This window comes from Oncorhynchus kisutch, linkage group LG13, assembly GCF_002021735.2.
Source record: "Oncorhynchus kisutch isolate 150728-3 linkage group LG13, Okis_V2, whole genome shotgun sequence".
NCBI classification, from domain to species: Eukaryota; Metazoa; Chordata; class Actinopteri; order Salmoniformes; family Salmonidae; genus Oncorhynchus; species Oncorhynchus kisutch.
The window spans coordinates 15,512,086-15,539,036 of NC_034186.2; the positions used below are offsets into that span (position 1 = coordinate 15,512,086).

General features: G+C 44.6%; 1 protein-coding gene across 1 annotated transcript in view; it reads left to right on the forward strand.

Moving 5' to 3' along the window:
* col24a1 (collagen type XXIV alpha 1 chain) overlaps positions 1–26,951 on the forward strand; it is a 265,549-nt gene that overhangs the window by 119,526 nt on the left and 119,072 nt on the right. Inside the window, exons 27-28 of the mRNA XM_031785672.1 lie at positions 1,436–1,489; positions 10,127–10,180. Of these exons, the coding sequence (XP_031641532.1) occupies positions 1,436–1,489; positions 10,127–10,180 (108 nt within the window). The remainder of the gene's footprint in view (positions 1–1,435; positions 1,490–10,126; positions 10,181–26,951) is intronic.

Here is a 26,951-nt window from a genome sequence, read left to right on the forward strand (position 1 = left end):
CTTCTGTAGTCTTGTCCTGTGTCCCTCTCTCTCTGTGTCTGTCTGTGAATGTTCTTCTGTAGTCTTGACCTGTGTCCCTCTCTCTCTGTGTCTGTCTGTGAATGTTCTTCTGTAGCCTTGACCTGTGTACCTCTCTCTCTCTGTCTGTGAATGTTCTTCTGTAGCCTTGACCTGTGTACCTCTCTCTCTGTGTCTGTCTGTGAATGTTCTTCTGTAGTCTTGACCTGTGTACCTCTCTCTCTCTCTGTTTGTGAATGTTCTTCTGTAGCCTTGACCTGTGTACCTCTCTCTCTCTCTCTTGTGAATGTTCTTCTGTAGCCTTGACCTGTGTACCTCTCTCTCTCTGTCTGTGAATGTTCTTCTGTAGCCTTGACCTGTGTACCTCTCTCTCTCTCTCTGTGAATGTTCTTCTGTAGCCTTGACCTGTGTACCTCTCTCTCTGTGTCTGTCTGTGAATGTTCTTCTGTAGTCTTGACCTGTGTACCTCTCTCTCTCTGTCTGGGAATGCTCTTTTACAGCCTTGACCTGTGTCTCTCCCCCTCACTCTCTCTCCCTGTGGTTAAGCCCTGCCTGTGTCTGTGAGCATTCTAGTGTAGCAGAGATTTGTGAGCACTGCTGTGTTCTGTGGAGTGTCTGGAGACAGAGAGAGACTGGTTGATGTTCCTTGCTGGCTTAGGGCCTGTGGACAGACAGCTCCAGGTTTGTGTCTTTGGTCACCAGCCCTGAGCTTCTGGCTGGCTGGCTGGCTCCCTGGCTGATCGTCTGGCTGCTGACTGGCTGCTTGTCTCCTTGGCTGGCTGGCTGGATGGCTGGCTGGATGGCTGGCTGCCTCGCTGGCTGGCTGTCTAACTGGTTGACTTGCTGGCAGTCTGGCTGACAGGTTGGCTGGCTGGTTGGCTGACTGGATGGTTGGCTGGCAGGCTGCAACCAGTCAGTGGGATGAGTGATGGTGGCCCTGGCCAAACCTTCCTGTCCTGTAACAGCCACACTGCAGACAAGCAAAACCACAAAGTCAAGGGCTTCAGGAATAATTCAGTGTTGATGTCAGGGTCCTTGTAAAATATAGTTTTATTTTGGAATGATTGCATAACAGGGATGTAGTTTCAGTTGAATGATTTTATTTTAGTTAACCGTTAGCATAGATTGGCTGTACAGAGGGAGAGTTGCATACACACACTGCTCCCTGTACTAACCAGAAACCTTGGCTGTGTTCCTCTCTCTTGTTCTCTGGCATTAGTTCGAGCTCAGTACGCTGAAGGAGAGACTCTTCTCAATCAACCAATCAATCAATCAACAGTCACATTAATGGTTACATGCCCAGACAAGGAAATTGCCCAAGTGTCCTACAATTAACAGCTTACTTTACTTTGCAAAATGTACTTTACTTTCCTCACTAATTGTTTGTCCTTTCTTCTGGTTTCTGTTTTGGTCCAAGGGGTATCCAGGCCTTCCAGGCGGACCTGGCGATGTAGGTCTGCAAGGCCCATTTGTAAGTCTTCAGCAATGAAACTTTGTTGTGAAATATGTCTGACGTTCTATCCCACTCATATAATGTTAGGATAGCATTTTCTCTCTATCTCTATCTCCCTCTCTCTCTGTCCCTCTCTCTCTCTCTCTCGCTCTCTCTCTCTCTCTGTCCCTCTCTCTATCTCTATCTCCCTCTCTCTATCTCTATCTCCCTCTCTCTCTGTCCCTCTCTCTCTCTCTCTCTCTCTCTCTCTCTCTCTCTCTCTCTCTCTCTGTCCCTCTCTCTATCTCTATCTCCCTCTCTCTCTGTCCCTCTCTCTCTCTCTCTCTCGCTCTCTCTCTCTGTCCCTCTCTCTATCTCTATCTCCCTCTCTCTCTGTCCCTCTCTCTCTCTCTCTCTCGCTCTCTCTCTCAATTCGATTCAAAGGGCTTTATTGGCATGGGAAACATATCTTTACATTGCCAAAGCAAGTGAAATAGATCATAAACAAAAGTGAAATAAACAATAAAAAATGTAGAGAAAACATTTTCAAAGGAATACAGACATTTCTAATGTCATATTATGTCCATGTACAATGTTACAACGATGGGCAAATAGTTACAGGACACAAGGGAAAATACATGAACATATAGGTTGTATTTACAACGATGGGCAAATAGTTACAGGACACAAGGGAAAATACATGAACATATAGGTTGTATTTACAACGATGGGCAAATAGTTACAGTACACAAGGGAAAATACATGAACATATAGGTTTTATTTACAACGATGGGCAAATAGTTACAGGACACAAGGGAAAATACATGAACATATAGGTTGTATTTACAACGATGGGCAAATAGTTACAGTACACAAGGGAAAATACATGAACATATAGGTTGTATTTACAACGATGGGCAAATAGTTACAGTACACAAGGGAAAATACATGAACATATAGGTTGTATTTACAACGATGGGCAAATAGTTACAGGACACAAGGGAAAATACATGAACATATAGGTTGTATTTACAACGATGGGCAAATAGTTACAGGACACAAGGGAAAATACATGAACATATAGGTTGTATTTACAACGATGGGCAAATAGTTACAGTACACAAGGGAAAATACATGAACATATAGGTTGTATTTACAACAGTGTTTGTTCTTCACAGGTTGCCCTTTTCTTGTGGCAACAGGTCACAAATCTTGCTGCTGTGATGGCACACTGTGGTATTTCACCCAATAGATATGGGAGTTTAGCAAATTTGGATTTGTTTTCTAAATCTTTGTGGATCTGTGTAATCTGAGGGAAATATGTGTCTCTAATATGGTCATACATTGGGCAGGAGGTTAGGAAGTGCAGCTCAGTGTTCACCTCATTCTGTGGGCAGTGAGCACATAGCCTGTCTTCTCTTGAGAGCCATGTCTGCCTACTGCGGCCTCTCTCAATGGCAAGGCTATGCTCACTGAGTCTGTACATATTCTGTATGTCTGTATATATTTTGATTTGTTTAACAGTTTTTTGGTTACTACATGATTCCATATGTGTTATTTCATAGTTTTGATGTCTTCACTATTATTCTACAATGTAGAAAATAGTAAAAATAAAGAAAATCCCTTGAATGAGTAGGTGTGTCCAAACCTTTGACTGGTACTGTGTGTTGAAGAGGTTGGGGCTCAAGCTGTATCCGTGTCTCTCTCTCTCTCTCTCTCTCTCTCTCTCCTTGGGCCAGAGGAAAGCACTCTCCCTCTCTCTCATTGAGTGCACTTGTGGTTGGAGAGGAGATAACGTTCCTCGTCATCAGTAGGGCTTGTGACATATAAACATTATGAACTTAACGGATTGAACAGATTAAATACATTGACTCCCTTATTTTATGTCTTGTCTAGTTATCGTAAACACTTTAATTGGGGGATTAATATAAATACGTAAATCGAGTCTAACGCTCAATGAGTGAATGGGTGTGGAGTCTGTAACGCTCAATGAGTGAATGGGTGTGGAGTCTGTAACGCTCAATGAGTGAATGGGTGTGGAGTCTGTAACGCTCAATGAGTGAATGGGTGTGGAGTCTGTAACGCTCAATGAGTGAATGGGTGTGGAGTCTGTAACGCTCAATGAGTGAATGGGTGTGGAGTCTGTAACGCTCAATGAGTGAATGGGTGTGGAGTCTGTAACGCTCAATGAGTGAATGGGTGTGGAGTCTGTAACGCTCAATGAGTGAATGGGTGTGGAGTCAGTAACGCTCAATGAGTGTATGGGTGTGGAGTCAGTAACGCTCAATGAGTGTATGGGTGTGGAGTCAGTAACGCTCAATGAGTGAATGGGTGTGGAGTCAGTAACGCTCAATGAGTGTATGGGTGTGGAGTCAGTAACGCTCAATGAGTGTATGTGTGTGGAGTCAGTAACGCTCAATGAGTGTATGGGTGTGGAGTCAGTAACGCTCAATGAGTGTATGGATGTGGAGTCTGTAACGCTCAATGAGTGAATGGGTGTGGAGTCTGTAACGCTCAATGAGTGAATGGGTGTGGAGTCAGTAACGCTCAATGAGTGTATGGATGTGGAGTCTGTAACGCTCAATGAGTGAATGGGTGTGGAGTCAGTAACGCTCAATGAGTGAATGGGTGTGGAGTCAGTAACGCTCAATGAGTGTATGGGTGTGGAGTCAGTAACGCTCAATGAGTGTATGGATGTGGAGTCTGTAACGCTCAATGAGTGAATGGGTGTGGAGTCAGTAACGCTCAATGAGTGAATGGGTGTGGAGTCAGTAACGCTCAATGAGTGTATGGATGTGGAGTCTGTAACGCTCAATGAGTGAATGGGTGTGGAGTCAGTAACGCTCAATGAGTGAATGGGTGTGGAGTCTGTAACGCTCAATGAGTGTATGGGTGTGGAGTCTGTAACGCTCAATGAGTGAATGGGTGTGGAGTCTGTAACGCTCAATGAGTGTATCGGTGTGGAGTCAGTAACGCTCAATGAGTGTATGGGTGTGGAGTCAGTAACGCTCAATGAGTGAATGGTTGTGGAGTCTGTAACGCTCAATGAGTGTATCGGTGTGGAGTCAGTAACGCTCAATGAGTGTATGGGTGTGGAGTCAGTAACGCTCAATGAGTGAATGGTTGTGGAGTCAGGCGCAGAGAGCAAAGGATGCGGGAAAAAACACGCTTTAATGTTCAAAAGCAAAATAACAAAATAGTATTTACCCAACACAGGCGTAACTATTAAAACAAATAGTACCCTTAGGTAAAATACCAGGACAGCGAGAAAACCCAACAAAACACGAACACCTCTCACAAATACAGAAGAACAAGCCCGCACAAACAGCAGCGGGCTAAACAAACTTAAATAACACCACCCTAACAACCAAACAATGAACAGGTGAAACCAATTAGACAAAACCAAACGAACACGGAACAAAGGATCGGTGGCAGCTAGTAGACCGGCGACGACGACCGCCGAGCGCCACCCGAACAAGAAGGGGAGCCACCTTCGGTAATATTCGTGACAGTACCCCCCCCTGACGCGCAGTGTGCCGACGCCGGCCTCGGGGACGACCCGGGGGCCGAGGCGCAGGGCGATCCGGATGGAGGCGATGGAACTCTCTCAACATAGATGGATCCAGAATATCCCCCACCGGGACCCAGCACCTCTCCTCCGGACCGTACCCCTCCCAGTCAACGAGGTACTGCAGGCCCCTCACCCGGCGTCTTGAGTCCAGAATAGCTCATATCGTGTACGCCGGGGACCCCTCGATGTTCAGAGGGGGCGGAGGGACCTCCGGAACCTCACCTTCCTGCATGGGACCAGCTACCACCGGCCTGAGGAGAGACACATGAAAAGAGGGGTTAATGCGATAATACGAAGGAAGTAATAATCGATAACAAACCTCGTTTATTCTCCTCAGGACTTTAAATGGCCCTACACACTGCGGACCCAGCTTCCGGCAGGGCAAGCGGAGGGGCAGGTTTCGGGTCGAGAGCCAGACCCTGTCCCCCGGTGCAAACACGGGGGCCTCACTGCGGTGACGGTCAGTGCTCTTCTTCTGCCGTCCACTCGCCTGACGTAATGAATCCTGGACGGCCCTCCAGGTCTCCTCCAGGTCTCCTCTACATGTTGGTAGAGGAGTGGCTTAGTGAATTCTGGGCCATTTCAGCCCAGGGGATGTATCTCGCCCACTCCCCTGGCCGATCCTGGCAATACGACCGCAGAAACCTACCCACTTCCTGGTTCACTCTCTCCACTTGCCCATTACTCTCCGGGTGATACCCTGAGGTCAGGCTGACCGAGACCCCCAGACGTTCCATAAATGCAATCCACACTCGGGAGGTAAACTGGGGACCCCGATCAGAAACAATATCCTCGGGCACCCCGTAGTGCCGGAAGACATGGGTGAACAGAGCCTCTGCAGTCTGTAGGACCGTAGGGAGACCGGGCAACGGGATAAGATGGCAGGAATTATAGGAGAACCGATCCACAACGACCAGGATCGTTGTGTTTCGCTGAGAGGGGGGAAGGTCAGTAAGAAAATCCACCGATAGATGGGTCCACGGCCGTTGTGGAACGGGGAGGGGTTGTAACTTCCCTCGTGGCAGGTGCCTAGGAGCCTTACTCTGGGCGCACACCGAACAGGAGGAGACATAGAATCGCACATCCCTCACCAAGGTGGGCCACCAGTACTTCCCCCTAAGACCTCGCACTGTCCTTGAAATACCCGGGTGACCCGACGAGGGTAGACTATGAGCCCATCGAATCAATTGATCACGAACAGCGAGCGGCACGTACCTACGACCCTCCGGACACTGTGGAGGTGCAGGTTCCTCCCTTAGCGCCCGCTCGATGTCCGCGTCCACCTCCCATACTACTGGTGCCACCAGCTTAGCCGCCGGAATGATGGGAGTAGGATCGATGGACTGGTCCTCAGTGTAATAGAGGCGGGACAGCGCGTCAGCCTTAGTGTTGAGGGAACCTGGTCGATACGAGATCGTAAAACGAACCTTGCCTGACGAGGATTCAGTCTCCTAGCTGATCGGATATACTCCAGGTTACGGTGGTCAGTCCAGATGAGGAAAGGGTGCTTAGCCCCCTCAAGCCAGTGTCTCCACACCTTCAGGGCCTTAACCATAGCCAACAACTCCCTGTCCCCCACATCATAATTCCACTCCGCTGGCCCGAGCTTCTTTGAAAAAAAAGCACAGGGGCGGTGCTTCGGTGGCGTACCCGAGCACTGTGAGAGCACCGCTCCAACCCCAGCCTCGGATGCGTCCACCTCTACTATGAACGCCAAAAAAGGGTCCGGATGCGCCAACACCGGCGCCTCGGTGAACAGTGCCGTCAACCTACGGAAAGCTCCGTCTGCCTCTGCTGACCACTGCAAACGCACCGGTCCCCCTTCAGCAGTGAGGTAATAGGAGCTGCTACCTGACCAAAACCCCGGATAAACCTCCGGTAGTAATTGGCAGACCCTAAGAACCGCTGCACCTCCTTTACCGTGGTCGGAGACGGGCAATTACGCACGGCCTTGACGCGGTCACCCTCCATTACCACCCCCGAGCTGGAAATGCGATAACCCAGGAAGGAAACGGCTCGTTTGGAAAACTCACATTTCTCCGCCTTCACGTACAGGTCATGCTCCAGCATTCGCCCAAGAACCTTGCGCACCAGAGACACATGCGTGTAGTGGAGTAGATCAAAATATCGTCAATATACACCACTACACCCTGTCCGTGCAGGTCTCTGAGAATCTCGTCAACGAAGGATTGAAAGATAGCTGGAGCATTCTTTAACCCGTACGGCATGACGAGGTACTCATAATGGCCAGATGTGGTACTAAACGTGGTTTTCCACTCATCTCCCTCCCGAATACGCAGATTATATGCTCTCCTGAGATCCAGTTTCGTGAAGAACTGCGCTCCGTGAAATGATTCAACTGCCGTAGCGATGAGAGGTAGTGGGTAACTAAAACCCACCGTGATTGAATTGAGACCTCGATAATCAATACACGGACGTAAACCACCATCCTTTTTCTTCACAAAAAAGAAACTCGAGGAGACGGGTGACATGGAGGGCCGAATGTACCCCTGTCCCAGAGCTTCCGTGACATATGTCTCCATAGCCAACGTCTCCTCCTGGGATAAAGGATACAATGACTCCTGGGGAGTGCAGCGTTTACCTGGAGGTTTATCACGCAATCCCCCTGTCGATGGGGTGGTAATTGGGTCGCTTTCTTTTTACTGAAAGCGATAGCCAAATCGGCATACTCAGTGGGAATGCGCACGGTGGAAACCTGGTCTGGACTCTCCACCGTTGTCGCACCGATTGAAACTCCTACACACCTGCCTGAACACTCATCATCAGACCACCCCTGGAGAGTTCCCTGTTTCCACGAAATCGTCCGATTGTGAATAACCAGCTAGGGAATCCCCAGCACCACCGGAAACGCAGGTGAATCGATAAGGAACAGACTAATCCGCTCCTTATGATTCCCCTGCGTAATCATCTCCAAAGGAATTGTGGCCTCCCTGACCAGCCCTGACCCTAACGGTCGACTATCTAAAGAGTGCACGGGGAAAGGGGGTTCTACCTTAACTAACGGAATCCTCAACCTCTGAGTGAGTCCGCGATCTATAAAGTTCCCAGCTGCGCCTGAATCGACTAGCGCCTTATGCTGGAGAGTGGAAACAAATTTAAGGAAACAAATTAATTCATTAATTCATTAAAAACATGTGACCAACGGGAAACTCTGGGAGAGTGTGGTGCTGACTCACCTGGGGTAACCGAGGAGTGTTCTGCCTGCCCTCTCGACTCCCAGATGAACTTCTCCAGCACCGACCTGAAGTGTGCCCTCTCCGGCCACAACTGGTACAGGAGGAGCCTCCTCTCCGATGTCCCTAGATGCTGCCCCTCCTAGCTCCATCGGGATAGGAGCGGGAGGGTCAGGAGGTGGAACTAACAGGACCCTTTCAGAACGTCCGCGAGCAGCTAGCAGATGGTCTAACCAGATCGACAGGTCTATCAGTTCATCCAGGCTGAGCGTAGTGTCCCGACAAGCCAGCTCCCTGCGGACGACCTCTCTCTCAGGCTACACCTGTAATGGTCTATCAGGGCCCTGTCGTTCCACCCTGCACCAGCGGCCAAGGTCCGGAAATCCAGCGCGAAGTCCTGCGCGCTCCTCGTCCCCTGCCGGAGATGGAACAACCTCTCACCCGCCGCTCGGCCCTCCGGAGGGTGATCGAACACGGCCCAGAAACGGCGGGTGAACTCGGGTAGTTGCCCCTCGCTGATTCGGGCCCGTTCCAGACAGCATTGGCCCACTCCAGGGCTCTACCCGTCAGGCAAGAGACGAGGACACTCACGCTCTCCTCATCCGAGGGAGCCGGCCGAACGGTGGCCAGGTAGAGATCTAGTTGTAGCAGAAATCCCTGGCACCCCGCCGCAGCTCCATCATACTCCCCCGGAGGCGTGATGCGCAGAGCGCTGGCACCGGATCCCGCTGGAGGAGATGGTAGAGTTGCTGGTGGGAGGGTAGGTGGGGTAGTAGGGAGACCACTCCTCTCCCAACGGTCCATCCTCTCCATCATTTGATCCATCGCTGATCCGATGCGATGGAGGATGGACGTGTGATGAAGGACTCTCTCCTCCATCGTGGGGAGAGGGGTGGTCGCTGCTCCTGCTGACTACATAAGGTTGGTGCGGGCTTCTGTAACGCTCAATGAGTGAATGGTTGTGGAGTCAGGCGCAGAGAGCAAATGATGCGGGAAAAAAACACGCTTTAATGTCCAAAATCAAAAGAACAAAATAGTATTTACCCAACACAGGCGTAACTATTAAAACAAATATTACCCCTTAGGTAAAATACCAGGACAGCGAGAAAACCCAACAAACACTAACACCTCTCACAAAATACAGAAGAACAAGCCCGCACAAACAGAAGCAGGCTAAACGAACTTAAATAACACCACCCTAACAACCAAACAAGGAACAGGTGAAACCAATTAGACAAAACCAAACGAACACGGAACAAAGGATCGGTGGCAGCTAGTAGACCGGCGACGACGACCGCCGTGCGCCACCCGAACAGGAAGGGGAGCCACCTTCGGTAATATTCGTGACAGAGTCTGAAGATTTGTTGTAAATGATCTTGTACTATTATATATACTTACCATTTAACTGGGAAACTTTATATAATTTTGCCTGTTTCTCACATTAAAGTCTGACCTTCCATAAGCACAGTACTTCAATAGACTGACTGATTATTATGCAATACTGTATAACAGCTTCTTAACAGCAACCAGTAGATAGACAATGCTCATTTAGCCTCATTTAGTCAATGTAAACGCTCTCACTTAATTGCATCCATTGTAGCTTCTACTGTACATCTACACTACAGCTGGGTGATCACATCAGAAAACATCTGATCAACAGGTGGAATGTAGATGATTGTCTGCTCTATTTCAAACAGAAACAGTGTGACTTACTGTGTAATTGATTGAGTTGCATCTCTCCTGTTCCACATTTAGCATTTGTGAACTGTGACACTGCAACTGAATTGAACGGTCATGAACTCTCTCGAACACATCAATAACAATCCCCCCTCCCACTCTCCCCCCCCCCCCCCTCTCTCTCTCTCTCCCTCCCTCCCGCCCTCTCGCTCTCCCTCTCGCTCTCCCTCCCAGGGTCCTCAGGGGCAGAGGGGTATAACAGGGGTCCCGGGGTCAAAGGGCAGAAGGGTAAGATAACTATTTTTATCTCCCTCCTCCACTCTCTTTCCCTCCTCTGTTCTGTTCTACATGTCTCATCAGTAACAATGTGAGCTATAATGGACAACAGGAACCTTGATTTAATCATGCAAACCTAACCCTGTTTTCATCATGTAACCTAACCCTGATTTAATCATGTAACCTAACCCTGATTTAATCATGCACCTAACCCTGGTTTAATCATGCACCTAATCCTGATTTAATCATGTAACCTAACCCTGATTTAATCATGCACCTAACCCTGATTTAATCATGCAACCTAACCCTGTTTTCATCATGCAACCTAACCCTGATGTAATCATGTACCTAACCCTGATTTAATCATGCACCTAATCCTGATTTAATCATGCACCTAACCCTGGTTTAATCATGCAACCTAACCCTGATGTAATCATGCACCTAACCCTGATTTAATCATGCAACCTAACCCTGATTTTCCTTCCTCAAACACCAGTCTAACATTTCATATGTATTCATTTTCACACATTATCTCCAGGTTAGGGTGATTAACAGAGTGTGTTGCATTATAAGATGCTGCTGATTGTTTTACGAGCACCACAAAGTGAATCAGAGATTATCGAGCTCAGGCCTAATGTTGAGCTCATGAGACACCTGGTGGCCGAGAGGAGTATGACACTGACACAATAAACCATTTTGCCTATGCTTTTCCTTATGGGTAGTCCCGGGAATTGAACCCACTATCTTAGCATTGCAAATGCTATGCTCTAGCAACTGAGCTACAGAGGACTACAGTACACTGATACAGTACCTTACATAGCAACCATGGGCTTAGAGAAGTAATGTATTTAACATGATCTAAGCTTTAAACACTATTGGAATCTTATAGTCTGTTGTGTGAGACTGCATGAGAGACCCAGTCTATCAGCAGTAGTGTGCACCAGAGAGCTGTGTGGTGACTGCATGAGAGATCCTCTCTATCTGCAGTAGTATCCACTAGAGAGCTGTGTGGTGACTGCATGAGAGATACCATCTATCAGCAGTAGTAACCACCAGAGAGCTGCGTGGTGAGTGCATGAGAGATCCTCCCTATCAGCAGTAGTATCCACCAGAGAGCTGTGTGATGACTGCATGAGAGATTCCATCTATCAGCAGTAGTATCCACCAGAGAGCTGTGTGGTGACTGCATGAGAGATCCCATCGATCAGCAGTAGTATCCACCAGAGAGCTGTGTGGTGACTGCATGAGAGATCCCATCGATCAGCAGTAGTATCCACCAGAGAGCTGTGTGGTAACTGCATGAGAGATCCCATCGATCAGCAGTAGTATCCACCAGAGAGCTGTGTGGTGACTGCATGAGAGATCCCATCGATCAGCAGTAGTATCCACCAGAGAGCTGTGTGGTGACTGCATGAGAGACCCAGTCTATCAGCAGTAGTGTGCACCAGAGAGCTGCGTGGTGACTGCATGAGAGATCCTCTCTATCTGCAGTAGTATCCACTAGAGAGCTGTGTGGTGACTGCATGAGAGATACCATCTATCAGCAGTAGTAACCACCAGAGAGCTGCGTGGTGAGTGCATGAGAGATCCTCCCTATCAGCAGTAGTATCCACCAGAGAGCTGTGTGATGACTGCATGAGAGATTCCATCTATCAGCAGTAGTATCCACCAGAGAGCTGTGTGGTGACTGCATGAGAGATACCATCGATCAGCAGTAGTATCCACCAGAGAGCTGTGTGGTGACTGCATGAGAGATCCCATCGATCAGCAGTAGTATCCACCAGAGAGCTGTGTGGTAACTGCATGAGAGATCCCATCGATCAGCAGTAGTATCCACCAGAGAGCTGTGTGGTGACTGCATGAGAGATCCCATCGATCAGCAGTAGTATCCACCAGAGAGCTGTGTGGTGACTGGGCACTCTGCGTCTCTCCTTAGCATTTCTCCTTTACTTTTCTCTGTCCGTTGACAAAGACACACATCTGGGTGGAACTCTGCAACTGACTGGCCATGGCACCGACTGTACTGGCTCCTGGCATCACCCACCTGGCTGGCACTGGGGTGCCAACCCACATTGGCACCACAGACGGGCAGAGGCGCTTACTCTACCACCTAGTCACCGACGCAGAGTGCCCACTCACATCACATCCTCTGCCCAGTAGTCTGAACCATCTATCACTTTGTGAAAGGATTCACAGTAAATGTAGGAATCCACAATGGAGATAACTAATTCCCTACCCACAGAGTAGTACAGACCACAGGAGGTGGAATGGTATCAAATACATCAAACACGTGGTTTCCAGGTGTTTGATGCCATTGCATTTGCTCTGTTCTGGCCATTATTATGAATTCCGGAACTTAAAGTCACTGCCCACGTAACAGTTACATTATATGATGTTTGTTTATTGTTTATGTTGTTTATTTAAGTGTCATACACCTAACGGTGTCCAGCCCACATTGGCTTACAAGATACTTCTAGCCACACTACACAAACAGTACAGCTACCATCTAGCCACTCTACACAAACAGTACAGCTACCATCTAGCCATACTACACAAACAGTACATTACACAAACAGTACAGCTACCATCTAGCCACACTAAACAAACAGTACAGCTACCATCTAGCCACACTACACAAACAGTACATTACACCAGCAGTACAGCTACCATCTAGCCATACTACACAAACAGTACATTACACAAACAGTACAGCTACCATCTAGCCACACTACAGAAACAGTACACTACACAAACAGTACAGCTACCATCTAGCCACATTACACAAACAGTACAGCTACCATCTAGCCACACTACACAAACACTACATTACACAAACAGTACATTACACAAACAGTACAGCTACCATCTAGCCATACTGCACAAACAGTACATTACAAACAGTACAGCTACCATCTAGCCATACTACACAAACAGTACATTACACAAACAGTACATTACACAAACAGTACACTACACAAACAGTACAGCTACCATCTAGCCACACTACACAAACAGTACAGCTACCATCTAGCCATAATACACAAACAGTACATTACACAAACAGTACAGCTACCATCTAGCCACACTACACAAACAGTACATTACACAAACATTACAGCTACCATCTAGCCATACTACACAAACAGTACAGCTACCATCTAGCCATACTGCACAAACAGTACAGCTACCATCTAGCCACACTACACAAACAGTACAGCTACCATCTAGCCACACTACACAAACAGTACAGCTACCATCTAGCCACACTACACAAACAGTACATTACACAAAAAGTACAGCTACCATCTAGCCACACTACACAAACAGTACAGCTACCATCTTGCCACACTACACAAACAGTACATTACACAAACAGTACAGCTACCATCTAGCCACACTACACAAACAGTACATAAAACAAACAGTACAGCTGCCATCTAGCCATACTACACAAACAGTACATTACACAAACAGTACAGCTACCATCTAGCCACACTACACAAACAGTACATTACACAAACAGTACAGCTACCATCGAGCCACACTACACAAACAGTACATTACACAAACAGTACAGCTACCATCTAGCCATACTACACAAACAGTACATTACACAAACAGTACAGCTACCATCTAGCCACACTACACAAACAGTACAGCTACCATCTAGCCACACTACACAAACAGTACACTACACAAACAGTACAGCTGCCATCTAGCCACACTACACAAACAATACATTACACAAACAGTACAGCTACCATCTAGCCACACTATACAAACAGTACAGCTACCATCTAGCCACACTAAACAAACAGTACAGCTACCATCTAGCCACACTATACAAACAGTACAGCTACCATCTAGCCACACTACACAAACAGTACAGCTACCATCTAGCCACACTACACAAACAGTACATTACACAAACAGTATAGCTACCATCTAGCCACACTACAAACAGTACATTACACAAACAGTACAGCTACCATCTAGCCACACTACACAAACAGTACATTACACAAACAGTACAGCTGCCATCTAGCCACACTACACAAACAGTACATTACACAAACAGTACAGCTACCATCTAGCCATACTACACAAACAGTACATAACACAAACAGTACAGCTACCATCTAGCCATACTACACAAACAGTACATTACACAAACAGTACAGCTACCATCTAGCCACACTACACAAACAGTACAGCTACCATCTAGCCACACTACACAAACAGTACATTACACAAACAGTACACTACACAAACAGTACAGCTACCATCTAGCCACACTACACAAACAGTACACTACACAAACAGTACAGCTACCATCTAGCCACACTACACAAACAGTACATTACACAAACAGTACACTACACAAACAGTACAGCTACCATCTAGCCACACTACACAAACAGTACAGCTACCATCTAGCCACACTACACAAACAGTACAGCTACCATCTAGCCATACTACACAAACAGTACATTACACAAACAGTACACTACACAAACAGTACAGCTACCATCTAGCCATACTACACAAACAGTACATTACACAAACAGTACAGCTACCATCTAGCCACACTACACAAACAGTACATAACACAAACAGTACAGCTACCATCTAGCCACACTACACAAACAGTACAGCTACCATCTAGCCACACTACACAAACAGTACATTACACAAACAGTACACTACACAAACAGTACAGCTACCATCTAGCCACACTACACAAACAGTACATTACACAAACAGTACAGCTACCATCTAGCCATAATACACAAACAGTACATTACACAAACAGTACAGCTACCATCTAGCCACACTACACAAACAGTACAGCTACCATCTAGCCACACTACACCAACAGTGCAGCTACCATCTAGCCACACTACACAAAAAGTACAGCTACCATCTAGCCACACTACACAAACAGTACAGCTACCATCTAGCCACACTACACAAACAGTACATTACACAAACAGTACATTACACAAACAGTACAGCTACCATCTAGCCACACTACACAAACAGTACACTACACAAACAGTACAGCTACCATCTAGCCACAATACACAAACAGTACAGCTACCATCTAGCCACACTACACAAACAGTACATTACACCAACAGTACAGCTACCATCTAGCCACACTACACAAACAGTACATTACACAAACAGTACAGCTACCATCTAGCCATAATACAAACAGTACAGCTACCATCTAGCCACACTACACAAACAGTACACTACACAAACAGTACAGCTACCATCTAGCCACACTACACAAACAGTACATTACACAAACAGTACAGCTACCATCTAGCCATAATACACAAACAGTACAGCTACCATCTAGCCACACTACACAAACAGTACAGCTACCATCTAGCCACACTACACAAACAGTACAGCTACCATCTAGCCACACTACACAAACAGTACAGCTACCATCTAGCCACACTACACAAACAGTACAGCTACCATCTAGCCACACTACACAAACAGTACAGCTACCATCTAGCCATACTACACAAACAGTACAGCTACCATCTAGCCACACTACACAAACAGTACACTACACAAACAGTACAGCTACCATCTAGCCACACTACACAAACAGTACATTACACAAACAGTACAGCTACCATCTAGCCACACTACACAAACAGTACAGCTACCATCTAGCCACACTAAACAAACAGTACATTACACAAACAGTACACTACACAAACAGTACAGCTACCATCTAGCCATATTACACAAACAGTACATTACACAAACAGTACAGCTACCATCTAGCCACACTACACAAACAGTACAGCTACCATCTAGCCACACTACACAAACAGTACATTACACAAACAGTACAGCTACCATCTAGCCACACTACACAAACAGTACAGCTACCATCTAGCCATACTACACAAACAGTACATTACACAAACAGTACAGCTACCATCTAGCCACACTACACAAACAGTACATAACACAAACAGTACAGCTACCATCTAGCCACACTACACAAACAGTACATTACACAAACAGTACAGCTACCATCTAGCCATACTACACAAACAGTACAGCTACCATCTAGCCACACTAAACAAACAGTACATTACACAAACAGTACACTACACAAACAGTACAGCTACCATCTAGCCGCACTACACAAACAGTATATTACACAAACAGTACAGCTACCATCTAGCCACACTATACAAACAGTACAGCTACCATCTAGCCACACTAAACAAACAGTACATTACACAAACAGTACACTACACAAACAGTACAGCTACCATCTAGCCACACTACACAAACAGTACATAACACAAACAGTACAGCTACCATCTTGCCACACTACACAAACAGTACATTACACAAACAGTACAGCTACCATCTAGCCACACTACACAAACAGTACATAAAACAAACAGTACAGCTGCCATCTAGCCATACTACACAAACAGTACATTACACAAACAGTACAGCTACCATCTAGCCACACTACACAAACAGTACATTACACAAACAGTACAGCTACCATCTAGCCACACTACACAAACAGTACATTACACAAACAGTACAGCTACCATCTAGCCATACTACACAAACAGTACATTACACAAACAGTACAGCTACCATCTAGCCACACTACACAAACAGTACAGCTACCATCTAGCCACACTACACAAACAGTACACTACACAAACAGTACAGCTGCCATCTAGCCACACTACACAAACAATACATTACACAAACAGTACAGCTACCATCTAGCCACACTATACAAACAGTACAGCTACCATCTAGCCACACTAAACAAACAGTACAGCTACCATCTAGCCACACTATACAAACAGTACAGCTACCATCTAGCCACACTACACAAACAGTACAGCTACCATCTAGCCACACTACACAAACAGTACATTACACAAACAGTATAGCTACCATCTAGCCACACTACAAACAGTACATTACACAAACAGTACAGCTACCATCTAGCCACACTACACAAACAGTACATTACACAAACAGTACAGCTGCCATCTAGCCACACTACACAAACAGTACATTACACAAACAGTACAGCTACCATCTAGCCATACTACACAAACAGTACATAACACAAACAGTACAGCTACCATCTAGCCATACTACACAAACAGTACATTACACAAACAGTACAGCTACCATCTAGCCACACTACACAAACAGTACAGCTACCATCTAGCCACACTACACAAACAGTACATTACACAAACAGTACACTACACAAACAGTACAGCTACCATCTAGCCACACTACACAAACAGTACACTACACAAACAGTACAGCTACCATCTAGCCACACTACACAAACAGTACATTACACAAACAGTACACTACACAAACAGTACAGCTACCATCTAGCCACACTACACAAACAGTACAGCTACCATCTAGCCACACTACACAAACAGTACAGCTACCATCTAGCCATACTACACAAACAGTACATTACACAAACAGTACACTACACAAACAGTACAGCTACCATCTAGCCATACTACACAAACAGTACATTACACAAACAGTACAGCTACCATCTAGCCACACTACACAAACAGTACATAACACAAACAGTACAGCTACCATCTAGCCACACTACACAAACAGTACAGCTACCATCTAGCCACACTACACAAACAGTACATTACACAAACAGTACACTACACAAACAGTACAGCTACCATCTAGCCACACTACACAAACAGTACATTACACAAACAGTACAGCTACCATCTAGCCATAATACACAAACAGTACATTACACAAACAGTACAGCTACCATCTAGCCACACTACACAAACAGTACAGCTACCATCTAGCCACACTACACCAACAGTGCAGCTACCATCTAGCCACACTACACAAAAAGTACAGCTACCATCTAGCCACACTACACAAACAGTACAGCTACCATCTAGCCACACTACACAAACAGTACATTACACAAACAGTACATTACACAAACAGTACAGCTACCATCTAGCCACACTACACAAACAGTACACTACACAAACAGTACAGCTACCATCTAGCCACAATACACAAACAGTACAGCTACCATCTAGCCACACTACACAAACAGTACATTACACCAACAGTACAGCTACCATCTAGCCACACTACACAAACAGTACATTACACAAACAGTACAGCTACCATCTAGCCATAATACAAACAGTACAGCTACCATCTAGCCACACTACACAAACAGTACACTACACAAACAGTACAGCTACCATCTAGCCACACTACACAAACAGTACATTACACAAACAGTACAGCTACCATCTAGCCATAATACACAAACAGTACAGCTACCATCTAGCCACACTACACAAACAGTACAGCTACCATCTAGCCACACTACACAAACAGTACAGCTACCATCTAGCCACACTACACAAACAGTACAGCTACCATCTAGCCACACTACACAAACAGTACAGCTACCATCTAGCCACACTACACAAACAGTACAGCTACCATCTAGCCATACTACACAAACAGTACAGCTACCATCTAGCCACACTACACAAACAGTACACTACACAAACAGTACAGCTACCATCTAGCCACACTACACAAACAGTACATTACACAAACAGTACAGCTACCATCTAGCCACACTACACAAACAGTACAGCTACCATCTAGCCACACTAAACAAACAGTACATTACACAAACAGTACACTACACAAACAGTACAGCTACCATCTAGCCATATTACACAAACAGTACATTACACAAACAGTACAGCTACCATCTAGCCACACTACACAAACAGTACAGCTACCATCTAGCCACACTACACAAACAGTACATTACACAAACAGTACAGCTACCATCTAGCCACACTACACAAACAGTACAGCTACCATCTAGCCATACTACACAAACAGTACATTACACAAACAGTACAGCTACCATCTAGCCACACTACACAAACAGTACATAACACAAACAGTACAGCTACCATCTAGCCACACTACACAAACAGTACATTACACAAACAGTACAGCTACCATCTAGCCATACTACACAAACAGTACAGCTACCATCTAGCCACACTAAACAAACAGTACATTACACAAACAGTACACTACACAAACAGTACAGCTACCATCTAGCCGCACTACACAAACAGTATATTACACAAACAGTACAGCTACCATCTAGCCACACTATACAAACAGTACAGCTACCATCTAGCCACACTAAACAAACAGTACATTACACAAACAGTACACTACACAAACAGTACAGCTACCATCTAGCCACACTACACAAACAGTACATAACACAAACAGTACAGCTACCATCTAGCCACACTACACAAACAGTACAGCTACCATCTAGCCACACTAAACAAACAGTACATTACACAAACAGTACACTACACAAACAGTACAGCTACCATCTAGCCACACTACACAAACAGTACATTACACAAACAGTACACTACACAAACAGTACAGCTACCATCTAGCCACACTACACAAACAGTACATTACACAAACAGTACAGCTACCATCTAGCCACACTACACAAACAGTACATTACACAAACAGTACAGCTACCATCTAGCCATACTACACAAACAATACATTACACAAACAGTACAGCTACCATCTAGCCATAATACACAAATAGTACAGCTACCATCTAGCCACACTAAACAAACAGTACATTACACAAACAGTACACTACACAAACAGTACAGCTACCATCTAGCCACACTACACAAACAGTACATTACACAAACAGTACAGCTACCATCTAGCCATACTACACAAACAGTACATTACACAAACAGTACAGCTACCATCTAGCCATAATACACAAACAGTACATTACACAAACAGTACAGCTACCATCTAGCCATACTGCACAAACAGTACAGGTACCATCTAGCCACACTACACCAACAGTGCAGCTACCATCTAGCCACACTACACAAACAGTACAGCTACCATCTAGCCACACTACACAAACAGTACAGCTACCATCTAGCCACACTACACAAACAGTACATTACACAAACAGTACACTACACAAACAGTACAGCTACCATCTAGCCACACTACACAAACAGTCAGCTACCATCTAGCCACACTACACAAACAGTACATTACACAAACAGTACATTACACAAACAGTACAGCTACCATCTAGCCACACTACACAAACAGTACATAACAAACAGTACAGCTGCCATCTAGCCATACTACACAAACAGTACATTACACAAACAGTACAGCTACCATCTAGCCATACTACACAAACAGTACAGCTACCATCTAGCCACACTACACAAACAGTACATTACACAAACAGTACACTACACAAACAGTACAGCTACCATCTAGCCACACTACACAAACAGTACATTACACAAACAGTACAGCTACCATCTAGCCACACTACACAAACAGTACAGCTACCATCTAGCCACACTAAACAAACAGTACATTACACAAACAGTACACTACACAAACAGTACAGCTACCATCTAGCCACACTACACAAACAGTACATTACACAAACAGTACACTACACAACCAGTACAGCTACCATCTAGCCACACTACACAAACAGTACATTACACAAACAGTACAGCTACCATCTAGCCACACTACACAAACAGTACATTACACAAACAGTACAGCTACCATCTAGCCATACTACACAAACAGTACATTACACAAACAGTACAGCTACCATCTAGCCATAATACACAAATAGTACAGCTACCATCTAGCCACACTAATCAAACAGTACATTACACAAACAGTACACTACACAAACAGTACAGCTACCATCTAGCCACACTACACAAACAGTACATTACACAAACAGTACAGCTACCATCTAGCCATACTACACAAACAGTACATTACACAAACAGTTCAGCTACCATCTAGCCATAATACACAAACAGTACATTACACAAACAGTACAGCTACCATCTAGCCATACTGCACAAACAGTACACTTACCATCTAGCCACACTACACCAACAGTGCAGCTACCATCTAGCCACACTACACAAACAGTACAGCTACCATCTAGCCACACTACACAAACAGTACATTACACAAACAGTACATTACACAAACAGTACAGCTACCATCTAGCCACACTACACAAACAGTACACTACACAAACAGTACAGCTACCATCTAGCCACACTACACAAACAGTACAGCTACCATCTAGCCACACTACACAAACAGTACATTACACAAACAGTACATTACACAAACAGTACAGCTACCATCTAGCCACACTACACAAACAGTACATAACACAAACAGTACAGCTGCCATCTAGCCATACTACACAAACAGTACATTACACAAACAGTACAGCTACCATCTAGCCATACTACAAACAGTACAGCTACCATCTAGCCATACTGCACAAACAGTACAGCTACCATCTAGTCACACTACACAAACAGTACATTACACAAACAGTACACTACACAAACAGTACAGCTACCATCTAGCCATACTACACAAACAGTACATTACACAAACAGTACAGCTACCATCTAGCCACACTACACAAACAGTACAGCTACCATCTAGCCATACTACAAACAGTACAGCTACCATCTAGCCATACTGCACAAACAGTACAGCTACCATCTAGCCACACTACACAAACAGTACATTACACAAACAGTACACTACACAAACAGTACAGCTACCATCTAGCCACACTACACAAACAGTACACTACACTAACAGTACAGCTACCATCTAGCCACACTACACAAACAGTACATTACACAAACAGTACACTACACAAACAGTACAGCTACCATCTAGCCACACTACACAAACAGTACAGCTACCATCTAGCCACACTACACAAACAGTACATTACACCAACAGTACAGCTACCATCTAGCCACACTACACAAACAGTACATTACACAAACAGTACAGCTACCATCTAGCCATAATACAAACAGTACAGCTACCATCTAGCCACACTACACAAACAGTACACTACACAAACAGTACAGCTACCATCTAGCCACACTACACAAACAGTACATTACACAAACAGTACATTACACAAACAGTACAGCTACCATCTAGCCATACTACACAAACAGTACAGCTACCATCTAGCCACACTACACAAACAGTACAGCTACCATCTAGCCACACTACACAAACAGTACAGCTACCATCTAGCCACACTACACAAACAGTACATTACACAAACAGTACACTACACAAACAGTACAGCTACCATCTAGCCACACTACACAAACAGTACATTACACAAACAGTACAGCTACCATCTAGCCATAATACACAAACAGTACATTACACAAACAGTACAGCTACCATCTAGCCACACTACACAAACAGTACAGCTACCATCTAGCCACACTACACCAACAGTGCAGCTACCATCTAGCCTAGCTACACAAAAAGTACAGCTACCATCTAGCCACACTACACAAACAGTACAGCTACCATCTAGCCACACTACACAAACAGTACATTACACAAACTGTACATTACACAAACAGTACAGCTACCATCTAGCCACACTACACAAACAGTACACTACACCAACAGTGCAGCTAACATCTAGCCACACTACACAAACAGTACAGCTACCATCTAGCCACACTACACAAACAGTACATTACACAAACAGTACATTACACAAACAGTACAGCTACCATCTAGCCACACTACACAAACAGTACACTACACAAACAGTACAGCTACCATCTAGCCACACTACACAAACAGTACAGCTACCATCTAGCCACACTACACAAACAGTACATTACACAAACAGTACATTACACAAACAGTACAGCTACCATCTAGCCACACTACACAAACAGTACATAACACAAACAGTACAACTGCCATCTAGCCATACTACACAAACAGTACATTACACAAACAGTACAGCTACCATCTAGCCATACTACACAAACAGTACAGCTACCATCTAGCCATACTGCACAAACAGTACAGCTACCATCTAGCCACACTACACAAACATTACAGCTACCATCTAGCCACACTAAACAAACAGTACATTACACAAACAGTACACTACACAAACAGTACAGCTACCATCTAGCCACACTACACAAACAGTACATTACACAAACAGTACAGCTACCATCTAGCCACACTACACAAACAGTACACTACACAAACAGTACAGCTACCATCTAGCCACACTACACAAACAGTACATTACACAAACAGTACAGCTACCATCTAGCCATACTACACAAACAGTACATTACACAAACAGTACAGCTACCATCTAGCCATAATACACAAACAGTACAGCTACCATCTAGCCACACTAAACAAACAGTACATTACACAAACAGTACAGCTACCATCTAGCCACACTAAACAAACAGTACATTACACAAACAGTACACTACACAAACAGTACAGCTACCATCTAGCCACACTACACAAACAGTATATTACACAAACAGTACAGCTACCATCTAGCCACACTATACAAACAGTACAGCTACCATCTAGCCAGACTAAACAAACAGTACATTACACAAACAGTACACTACACAAACAGTACAGCTACCATCTAGCCACACTACACAAACAGTACATTACACAAACAGTACACTACACAAACAGTACAGCTACCATCTAGCCACACTACACAAACAGTACATAACACAAACAGTACACTACACAAACAGTACAGCTACCATCTAGCCACACTACACAAACAGTACATTACACAAACAGTACACTACACAAACAGTACAGCTACCATCTAGCCACACTACACAAACAGTACAGCTACCATCTAGCCACACTACACAAACTGTACATTACACAAACAGTACAGCTACCAACTAGCCATACTACACAAACAGTACATTACACAAACAGTACAGCTACCATCTAGCCATAATACACAAATAGTACAGCTACCATCTAGCCACACTAAACAAACAGTACATTACACAAACAGTACACTACACAAACAGTACAGCTACCATCTAGCCACACTACACAAACAGTACATTACACAAACAGTACAGCTACCATCTAGCCATACTACACAAACAGTACATTACACAAACAGTACAGCTACCATCTAGCCATAATACACAAACAGTACATTACACAAAAAGTGCAGCTACCATCTAGCCATACTGCACAAACAGTACAGGTACCATCTAGCCACACTACACCAACAGTGCAGCTACCATCTAGCCACACTACACAAACAGTACAGCTACCATCTAGCCACACTACACAAACAGTACATTACACAAACAGTACATTACACAAACAGTACAGCTACCATCTAGCCACACTACACAAACAGTACACTACACAAACAGTACAGCTACCATCTAGCCACACTACACAAACAGTACAGCTACCATCTAGCCACACTACACAAACAGTACACTACACAAACAGTACAGCTACCATCTAGCCACACTACACAAACAGTACAGCTACCATCTAGCCACACTACACAAACAGTACATTACACAAACAGTACATTACACAAACAGTACAGCTACCATCTAGCCACACTACACAAACAGTACATAACACAAACAGTACAGCTGCCATCTAGCCATACTACACAAACAGTACATTACACAAACAGTACAGCTACCATCTAGCCATACTACACAAACAGTACAGCTACCATCTAGCCATACTGCACAAACAGTACAGCTACCATCTAGCCACACTACACAAACATTACAGCTACCATCTAGCCACACTAAACAAACAGTACATTACACAAACAGTACACTACACAAACAGTACAGCTACCATCTAGCCACACTACACAAACAGTACATTACACAAACAGTACAGCTACCATCTAGCCACACTACACAAACAGTACACTACACAAACAGTACAGCTACCATCTAGCCACACTACACAAACAGTACATTACACAAACAGTACAGCTACCATCTAGCCATACTACACAAACAGTACATTACACAAACAGTACAGCTACCATCTAGCCATAATACACAAACAGTACAGCTACCATCTAGCCACACTAAACAAACAGTACATTACACAAACAGTACAGCTACCATCTAGCCACACTAAACAAACAGTACATTACACAAACAGTACACTACACAAACAGTACAGCTACCATCTAGCCACACTACACAAACAGTACATTACACAAACAGTACAGCTACCATCTAGCCACACTACACAAACAGTACACTACACAAACAGTACAGCTACCATCTAGCCACACTACACAAACAGTACATTACACAAACAGTACAGCTACCATCTAGCCACACTACACAAACAGTACATTACACAAACAGTACAGCTACCATCTAGCCACACTACACAAACAGTACACTACACAAACAGTACAGCTACCATCTAGCCACACTAAACAAACAGTACATTACACAAACAGTACACTACACAAACAGTACAGCTACCATCTAGCCATATTACACAAACAGTACATTACACAAACAGTACAGCTACCATCTAGCCACACTACACAAACAGTACAGCTACCATCTAGCCACACTACACAAACAGTACATTACACAAACAGTACAGCTACCATCTAGCCACACTACACAAACAGTACAGCTACCATCTAGCCATACTACACAAACAGTACATTACACAAACAGTACAGCTACCATCTAGCCACACTACACAAACAGTACATAACACAAACAGTACAGCTACCATCTAGCCACACTACACAAACAGTACATTACACAAACAGTACAGCTACCATCTAGCCATACTACACAAACAGTACAGCTACCATCTAGCCACACTAAACAAACAGTACATTACACAAACAGTACACTACACAAACAGTACAGCTACCATCTAGCCGCACTACACAAACAGTATATTACACAAACAGTACAGCTACCATCTAGCCACACTATACAAACAGTACAGCTACCATCTAGCCAGACAAAACAAACAGTACATTACACAAACAGTACACTACACAAACAGTACAGCTACCATCTAGCCACACTACACAAACAGTACATTACACAAACAGTACAGCTACCATCTAGCCATACTACACAAACAGTACATTACACAAACAGTACAGCTACCATCTAGCCATAATACACAAACAGTACAGCTACCATCTAGCCACACTAAACAAACAGTACATTACACAAACAGTACAGCTACCATCTAGCCACACTAAACAAACAGTACATTACACAAACAGTACACTACACAAACAGTACAGCTACCATCTAGCCACACTACACAAACAGTACATTACACAAACAGTACACTACACAAACAGTACAGCTACCATCTAGCCGCACTACACAAACAGTATATTACACAAACAGTACAGCTACCATCTAGCCACACTATACAAACAGTACAGCTACCATCTAGCCAGACTAAACAAACAGTACATTACACAAACAGTACACTACACAAACAGTACAGCTACCATCTAGCCACACTACACAAACAGTACATTACACAAACAGTACACTACACAAACAGTACAGCTACCATCTAGCCACACTACACAAACAGTACATAACACAAACAGTACACTACACAAACAGTACAGCTACCATCTAGCCACACTACACAAACAGTACATTACACAAACAGTACACTACACAAACAGTACAGCTACCATCTAGCCACACTACACAAA